This window comes from Crotalus tigris, unplaced genomic scaffold (assembly GCF_016545835.1).
Source record: "Crotalus tigris isolate CLP2741 ecotype Arizona unplaced genomic scaffold, ASM1654583v1 scf7180000017987.690289119674:8195010, whole genome shotgun sequence".
NCBI classification, from domain to species: Eukaryota; Metazoa; Chordata; class Lepidosauria; order Squamata; family Viperidae; genus Crotalus; species Crotalus tigris.
In genome coordinates, this window is record NW_024096758.1 from 1550842 (window position 1) to 1560467 (window position 9626).

The 9626-nt window shown below is 34.9% G+C and overlaps 1 protein-coding gene across 4 annotated transcripts in view; it reads left to right on the forward strand.

Moving 5' to 3' along the window:
- Positions 1 to 8070, forward strand: part of TAFA5 (TAFA chemokine like family member 5) — a 331427-nt gene extending 323357 nt beyond the window's left edge. For 3 of the 4 annotated variants that reach the window (XM_039345918.1, XM_039345922.1, XM_039345921.1), the window contains one exon: positions 5340 to 8070. In XM_039345918.1, the coding sequence (XP_039201852.1) occupies positions 5340 to 5376 (37 nt within the window). In that variant the 3' untranslated portion in view covers positions 5377 to 8070. Of the gene's footprint in view, positions 1 to 1649; positions 1854 to 5339 lie in introns of those variants that run through there. The other variant, XM_039345919.1, reaches the window with a different exon arrangement.
- Positions 8071 to 9626: the final 1556 nt, after the last annotated feature.

A 9626-nucleotide genomic window follows, 5' to 3' on the forward strand; every position in this document is an offset into this window, starting at 1 on the left:
CTGGTATTTTTAAAGTCAATTTCATGTCCTATGGCTTTAAGGTGTTGGACCAGGGAAGATGGTCCAAAAGACGAACCAACAGCCAAACCCCTAACCAATCAGAACACACCTCCACCCAATCAGAACACAGCCAAGCTCCCACCCAATCAGTTCATACCTCCACTGGCAGTTAAAAGGAAGAAACAGCTAAGACCACACATTGCTCTTCGAAGCACGAAGCTGAAAACACCAGCCTGAAGATGACGAATGGGACTTCGTCGAAACGTCGCCAAGACACTTCCAATTTTATGCGGGAGAAAACCCGAATAACCAAAGACCTACTCTCTCTCTCTCTCTCTCTCTCTCTCTCTCTCTCTATCTATCTATATTTGTTTTCTGAGGTTTTTGCCGGTGTTTGTATGTAGGTCTTTGGTTGTTCGGGTTTTCTCCCACATAAAATTGGAAGTGTCTTGGCGACTTCGTCGAAACGTCGCCAAGACACTTCCAATTTTACGCGGGAGAAAACCCAAACAAAGACATATATATATATATATATATATATATATATATATATATATATATATATATTGAAGTTTGATAGTGCTTTGTCAATTCCACATTTAAAGTACAATTTTTAGGAAGAATGTAGAGAAAAAAATGGATGCATCATGTTCAGACCACCCCACCCCAGCTCCACAAAGGCAAAAAACACGATACATCACAATATGTTATGTGACATGATCGAGTTTGACACCCATAGTCCAGTGGTTAAGGCAAATGCTGGTAAGCAGGAGCCTGTGATTTTATTCCTGCCTTAGACATGAAAGCCAACTGGGTACTTTCAGTCCCTCTCATCCCAGCCCACGACATCAGGCATGGGCAATAGACAGATTGACCGATTCCTGTGGCAAATTTCCAAAAAAGTGGAAAATGCCTCTCAGCAAAGCACTAGGATGAAAAAAAAAGTACTATTTGATACAAAAATAGTCTTTCTAAATAAACAAATTTCATAAAATATGTGATAATTATTCATGGATATTATTCCTATAAAATGAAAAGAAGGGGTGTTGAACATTGTGATAGTTCACAACAACTAAAAGTTCTTCATCAACAATATATTGAGCTCTAGCTACAACTCTTATAATTGTCCATTTATTTAAATTACATTATAGCATTATTTTACTTTCACATTTTTTAAATTTAAAAATCATCACCATCACCATCATTTTAGCCACTGTCTATACACTGTAGGATGAAGGCTTCTTTCGCGTGTTTCCAACCAATACGGTCCTGAGCTTTCCTTTGCCAATTGCTCCCACAATACTTGCTGATATCATCAATCCATCTTGTTATAGGTCTGTTTCGTGGACAATTTTTATCAAGTGGGAACCATTCTACGACTGCCTTGGTCCACCTGCCATCAGCTTGCTATGTGACCAGCCCATTTCCATTTCAATTCTTTTACTCTCTTGATGATATTATATACTTTGTTTTGTTCTCTAATACATGTGAAGGTTTTTCTATCTTGTCTTGTAATGCCAAGTATGTATTTTTCCATGGCTCTTTTCACCACTCTTAGCTTTTGTATCTATTGTGAGCTTTAGTGTCCATGTTTCACCAGCATATGTTAGATCAGGTAGCACAAACTAACTGAAAACTTTTTTCTCCAGGCATAGGACAAGATGGTTCTTGAAGATTATGCTTAGCTTGTTGAAAGCCTGCCAACCACATTTAACACGCCATTCAATTTCCTTTACTATATCATCTTCCATCGAAATCAGTCAATCAGAAAAGAGCTGGAAGGGACCTTGGAGATCTTCTAGTCCAACTCCCAGCTTAAGCCGGAAATCCTATACCACTTCAGATAGGTCTGTCCAGTCTGTCCACCTACAACTCCTGAAGGCAAGCTGTTCCACTGGTTAATTGTTCTTACTGTTAGGAAGTTTCTCCTTAAATCCAGGTTGCTTCTCTCCTTGATTAGTTTCCATCTGTTTTTTTTTTTGTTTGTTTGTTTGTTTGTTTTTCCTTCCAGTGCTTTGGAAAATAAGTTGACCTCTTCATTGTGGCAATCTCTCAAATACTGCAATACTGCTATCATGTCACCCCTAGTCCTCCTTTTCTCTAGTCTGGCTAAACCCAATTCCTGCAAACATTCTTCATATGTTTTTGTCTCCAGGCCCTTAATCATCTTAGTTGCTCTTCTTTGCACTTTTTCCAAAGTCACAACATCTTTTTTGTTATGTGGTGACCAAAACTGGGTGCAGTATTCCAGGTGTGGTCTTACTATGCTTTATAAAGTGGTACTAATACTTCACATGATTTTGATTCTATGCCACTGTTTATACAACTAAGGATTGTATTAGCTTGGGGTGTTGGTTATTCCTGCCAGCTTAGTTTCTTCTGCAAATTTGACGAGTTTTTCTTCTATTCCCTCATCTAAGACATTTATCAAGATATTGAAGAGTACTGGGCCTAAGATGGAACCTTGTGGCACCCCACCCCTTCCTTCCTTCCTTCCTTCCTTCCTTCCTTCCTTCCTTCCTTCCTTCCTTCCTTCCTTCCTTCCTTCCTTGTAGATGTAGTACTATTAAGGACTACTCATTGACTATGGTTTGTCAGCCAGTTACAAATCCATCTGGTGGTGATGCTGTCTATCTCACATTTTTCTAGTTTAGAAGAAATAGGTGGTGGTCTACTTTGTTGAGTGCCTTGCTGAAGTCTAAGTATATTATGTCCACAGCATTTTGCTGTTCTACTAATTTAGTTAGTTTGACAAAGAATAAAATAAGATTGGTTTGGCATGATCTGTTTTTAACAAACCCTTGCTATTTATAACTTTATTTGTTTCTAGAAGTTCACAGATCTGTTTTTTATTACTTTTTTCAATATCTTCTCAGGTATTATGTTAGGCTGATTGGTCTGTAGTTTCCTGGGTCTGTCCCCCCCCTTTTTTTTTGAAGATGGGAACCACATCAACTCTTTTCCAATCCTCTGGTAGCTCCCCAGTGCTCCAGGATTTTTTAAAGATATGGTACTGTGATTCTGAGGTAACATCTGCTGGTTCCTTCAGAATCCTTCCTTCTAAGGTGGATGATTTATATTCATCAAGATCAGACAGGTATTCTCTTACCATTTTTTTGCTTTTTAAATTTTTATTTGTAGCCTTCTTTTATAGTTATATATTTGCTAGGTTTTTATTTTTGTTTTTTGTTTTGTTTGTTTTTTACATAAAGACTGATGCAAAGAATGAATTAAGCAGCTCTGCTTTTTCTCTACTGCCTGTTACTTCCTTGCAATTTTCTCTCTTTAGCGGACCAACTGTTTCCTTGACTTTTTTGTTGTTATGTACATGTTAAAATAAACCTATTTTATTATCTTTTACTTTTGTTGCAAGTCTTTGTTCATTCTGAGACTTTGCTTTTCTGAGTTCTTCCTCGCAGATTCTGGCTATCTGCTGATATGCCTTAGTTATGTGTCCCTCTTTCCACTTTTTGTGGTTATCCTTTTTGTCTTTCAATTTATCAGAAATCGGTTGGCCAAGGTATATGTAGTGGTCTACTATGTCTAATTCTTCTCCAGATATTTTTTTCTTTCTTTGGTAAATTTATTAAACATAACATGGCTCTTTTTCAGATTTATTTTTAAGCCAAATGGTTCTCCTGTTTTGTGCAGCTCTTGTATGTGTCTTTGTAGGTCTTCTGGGTCTTGTGAAAAGAGAACAACATCGTCTGCAAATTTAATGATTTAAATAGGTGTCATTATTTTTATTCCATCTTTTGCCCAGTCTAGTTTGTGAAATACTTCTTTAAGACAGGCTGAGGAAAGGATGGGTGATATTGTATTGCCTTATCATACACCTCGTTCTATGTTGATTTCCACTTTAAGATCATTAAGGCATATTGTCGCCACTATTTTTTCGTATATTGATTGTAGTAGGTTTTATGTAGTCTGTGTCTATTGAGCAATACATTAATTATTGCTGGTGGAATACTATATAATATAATGATTTTTAGAATTTATAATATGATTTTTTTAAATAGTTATTGGTTCTTTAGTAGAATTATTATTTGATTATTAACATGTTTTTCTACAAGCAAGTTAAAAAAAATCCTGATTTTTTTTCTGAATATATAAACAAGAAATATCCAAGCATGTCTCAAATGTTATGTCATATTTGGAAGAGACACAATAAATATTATGAAATTGCTACCATCATAATAAAAATGTTATTTTTCCATAAAAATTTTGAAACTAAAAATGGTTTGAACTATCTTTTTTCATAATATTTATTTCATAGCCTAATAGCCCCTTCATATGGGCTAATGTTATACTATGAAAAGTTTAGAGAAATAGATAGGAAAAGATCACTAGGCAACAGGGGACTACATTTGATATTTGCTTGCAAAATGTCTACACATAAAATAGAGAATTATCGCAAATCGCAACAGGATTTTTTTGTTTTTGTTTTGGCTTTCAGCCTGTCTGAGGCCAAGTGGTTTGGAATCTGACTATTAGTGTGAGAAGGAAAGGGCTGTTTTCAAGAGTTCTGGATATATATTTTTCTAGAAAAGGAGAGAACTCTCAAATAAACCTTATGCCTCATAATAGAAAACATGTGCATATACTCATATACAGCTGTTGGAGGAGGATGTTCTTTTCATTTACTTTACAATTAATATTGAGTAAAATAAATATTGCTCTTCATCGTCCTTCCTAGTAATTTCTTTTTCTTCCTTTGGTTTAATATTTACAACATAGGTTTTCATGACATACCTAAACTTTCATTTTTTCCCCAAATCTTCATTTCTTTGACTTTTAAAATATTTAAATCATATTTGTGTGTGTGTGTTATTATTTTGCTATTATCACCCAGTTTTTCCCTTTTTATCTCTCTTTAGAAAATATTGTTCTTGCATTTTAGTTTAGCTTAGAGGTTTATGGCTACTTTTTTCTTCATTACTTTTTTCTATATATCAATGTATATCAATATAGCAATATTGATAGTGGCTATCTGTTTAGTAGCAATATCACTAGAGGGCAGCATTGATTAAATTAACCTATTTAATAATGAGAACCATAAACTTGCATTTTGAAAAGAAGTAAAAATATCTGATATAAATCTGGGTACTTTTCTATTGTAACATGAATCAAAGAGTTCTACATTTTACAATATCCCTATGCAATCTATAAAATATATGTGATTTTCTTTTTAAACCATACTATTATTTTCTTAAAACCTGTTTTATGTCAGAGAAGGTAAAGCTGTAATAAAAGTTATAAGGATAGAATCAGTAAGTGTTTAATTTATTCATAAAAATTAAAATTAAGATATTGACCCGGTTGTTCTTATTGAATTACAGGTCTCCTGACAAATGCAGCAATGAAGAAATCTTGTAGGAGTTTTTAGGCTCGGTGTGAGCTACGTTCCCTAATCAAGTTTCACTGCTGTGGATCATCATCCATTTTATATCATCAGTTCAACTGTCTATTTCTCTGTATTTCATTGAAGAAAGCATAATTCTACATTATGAGCTAAAAGTCTGTTCTACCCTATTAAAGAAAGTTGGACTAAGGAATCAAGATCTAAAAGAAAGGCTTGGGTGTTAGCAATACAACAATCATAACCACAGGTCCACGGTTAATATTGCATCTGAGTTATGTTCCACTGCTGGACTTGATCTGTGGTTACAATAATCTGAAAAGTCAACTAAAATGAAGAGTACTCATCCCAATCAGCCTTAGAAAAGACAGTTTTGTCTACAGAAGGACGCTAAGGTATAGAAGACATTTTTTCTTGTGCCCTAGACTGCCTGAATTGCTTTTATTTTCTTATGTTTCAGTATATACAATAGACCAAAGAGCAAAATCTATTTTAAAGTGGACACGATGTTACTGTTAACAAGATTATTTAGATTCAACAGTATGAAGACCACCCTGTACAAAATCAGTTCACTCTGTGATGAAATGTTACTTTCCAGCAAAAGCCTTTATGGGACACTGCAGAAGAAGCTGGAGCTACTCTTGAAAAAAAGTACCCTAAAAATCGCAAGGAAACATGGAGAGATTATGACCAATCTGAAAGAAGAAAACAGAACTTTTGATTCAAAACAAGACAAACTGTCTACGCACCATTTTACTCTGTGCTTAGATTGACGTATCGTACAAAAATCATTCTAAGTTTAACCAGTTCAACATGCCTCTTCTATGGTTCCATTCTTTGATCGTTAAAAGTTGGATAATACAGTATTTGCAAAGAGCATGTTTGGTCATCTGTGGCCTATGTCTCACCCGATACATTTAGCGCCAGAAAGCAAATCCAGGGGGACGGGGGGGGAGGTAACACTTGTTTGAAAGAGATCATTAAATGTATTTTGGAAAGCCTAAAGTTATATATTTAACAGTTTTTATATGTTGTATATTTGTAGAAAATCCTATTTAACAATTAACGTGGACGGTCATGACAAAAAGGTTCAGAGTTGAGTTGTTGTTTTTATTACTTCAGTTGTCTCTGAAGTGACTGATGTAGTTTGCTTTCTTCCATTGGGACATTCTGGATGTAAAGCATGACTAGAGAGGAATCTGTAGAAAAGCAAAGAATAATGGTGTTTATATTACATAAATGCATTCAACCATTACACTGTTGAAAGGCTTCCTTTCTTTTTTCTCTTTTTCTTTCTCTTTCTTTTCTTTTCTTTCTTTTCTTTTTGTTTTCTTTCTTTCCTCTTCTTTTTCCTTTTTCCCCTGGGAAGGGAATGATAGTCTTTTAAATGCCAGTAAAACAGTGTAAAATAGTTGAATAGTCATTATTTTCCATACTGAGTTGCATTCTTTCTCTCTCGCTCCCCCACCATGCCACCCCCCCTTCCTAATTTAGTGTAAAGGTCAGCTTGCTCCTTAATCAAGACGGGTTTGTTTTTTTTTACATCACATTTTTGAAAACTCCCTTATTCAACATTATGGTAGGAAAAAAGTTAAAGGAAAGTGGTATTTTAAAAAGGGAAAAAAGGAAAAGCATTGATACCTTCAAATAGAGTATCTTCTTTGTCTATAAGTCTGGCTCATAGTGATATGATTAGGTCAAGAAATGGGCTTACTTCTTCCCCTCAAAATATTTGTCAATATTAAACTTATTCTCAATGTCCACTGTAGTATACTACCTAAATACTCCAATTAACTTTTAGTATTATGCTAGTTCTATGCTACTAAAGAAAAATGTATAGGGATTGTTCAAACAATCATAGATAAGAGGTATGGGGGAAAATAGTTCATTTAATCAAGACCTCTCCCAATTTTCAATATTATTTTATTGCACAAGTTGAGGAAATCATGAGCTATAGGTGACAGTGTCTATGAATAAAACATAGGTGAGGATGGTCTTAATTCATTGTAAAAGTTCTGATCAGTGTCCAGGTAGCAGGTAGCATTTAAAGCCCAGCCACTTGAAAAATATTATGAACTGAGTACACTACAAATGATCAATATCTGATTTAAAATGTCATGCAATAAATGATGGTAGATACTTCACCTGTATAATAAGAATTGGAGTGCCAGATCCTTCACTGTTATTTTTTCTTTTTCTTTTCCTTTTTTGGAGAGAGTATAGTAGCCTTATTTAGTAAATACTGAACAAAACTTAAAATGTTTCAAGTTTTTTGTTGCTTTACAGTTTTGTGTTGGTTCAGCTAAATTATGAAAAAAATAAAAGCATTTTATAAGTGAGATTTCTGGTCACTGCTGATGAAGTGAGGCAATAATTCAAAGGAGGGAGGGAAAGGTAAGAAAAGAGTCCTGTGAGGTAAAAGGAATAATTTATTTGGGGATGAAAGAACTATTAGGATTATTCCTGTATTGTGCCAAATATGATTATAAATATAAAGTGATGACCAATTTTCTACAATTTAAAATGTTTAACTACAATAAGTGATAAATTTGTCAGCAAATATGTGCATTTAAGCGACTGCAATATTTGGGCCTTGTAAAAGCTATTTTGAAAGTTAGTAAAAGAGTCTTTGTCTAGCCGAGGGGTAGGCAACCTTGGCTCTTTTATGACTTGTGGACTTCAGCTCCCAGAATTCCTGAGCCAGCCATGCTGAGGGGAAAGGGAGAGATTCCAAGCTGAGCCATGCTGGCTCAGGAATTCTGGGAGTTGAAGTCCATGAGTCATAAAAGAGCCAAGGTTGCCTACCTCTGCTCTAGCCACTTCTGATAGGGGGATCCCTCCAGAACAATCCTAACATTTGAGTTGTGCATTTAGTTTTAATAGCATAAGTGCATACTTTTCCTTGTCCTATGATAAGGATATGCTCTTGATTTAAAGATAAATCTGATAAACAATGTGCTTACTAATGGATGGAGAATGGATGGACTCAAACCTATGATTTCAAAATTACATCCTTTGAAAAGTTCATATTGCATTTCTTCTCCTTTTCTTACTACCCTGAAAGGTAATGATAGTGTTTTTTAAGTTTATTGTATTGTTAGCATAGAAGAGAATGACACTGGAAGCTTTCTAATTTTTGTAGCAATGTTTTTTTTTATCATTTCGAATCCTCCATGGCTGCCCACATATGCCCACTCTGAAATAGCCAAAAGTTGTTTTCATGGTATTTTCCTTTGGCATTTAACAAAAATTTGGAAGCCACAGGAGTCAACTGACCATTGATGAGATGTTACCATATTATCATAAGTTGTTATGACAGGACATTCACACATACCTTTCGGCCATCTCACCGTTGCAGTGCATTGTTTAACCAGCCAAAACCTTACAGTTTAGAGTTTGAATTTGAACCTGTGAGAAACATACATTGCATGCAAATAAACTCTATTTATTTATTTGCAGTAATAAAATCATTTAAGAGAGGTAAAAAAATGTTACATTACCCTTGATGGTTGCTGTGGAAACTCAGTGTCAGGATTCCTCTGTAAACAGACTCATCTGGTAATGTGGATGTAACCGGTTGGCTTCCTCTGAGTACATTCCAAAACAGGGTTGGTTGAACGGGTTATGTTTTTGGAGAACTTCCTCCAATATTATTATGAGTACTTGTTTACAATCTTATGAAAATTATTCTTCCTGGCAGGGCTGCCTTTGTTCAGACAGGCCAAGAAAAACACTGCTAAATACCTGACAGTGAAGACCTCTTAAAATAAGGTAAGTGTTTGAGGGAGAAGAACAACTACATTATAGCAAGTACATAATCAACTGCCTTCCAAGCACACTAGTGAGTAATAGAGGTTCAGTAAACTAAAATACTTTTACTGGTTATACTTTCAGGCTGAGGATTGTGATTCAGCTAACTTATTCTCCTCTTTCAGGGTCTTCTAATGTGGGCAACGTTCCTTATAGCATTGAAACTAAAATAACCATAATGATACCACCTTCTTTTTCTGCTTTGAAAGAAATTTCAAAACCATTTTTAATGCAAGAAATCCAGCATGTTTGTTCCGTATAGGCTAAGTGTTAAGGAAAATTTCTAAATATGAGAACACTAAGGCTCTGGCTTCTATTACGTAATTGTATCAAATGGCATTAATTATTGTTCTTGCAAATCTGGAGTTCATTGGATTTTAGAACCATGTACATCCAGAAAAATCAAATGAAGAGCAATATACCATGTTTAAATGACAACTTTTACCTTTGTTTTATA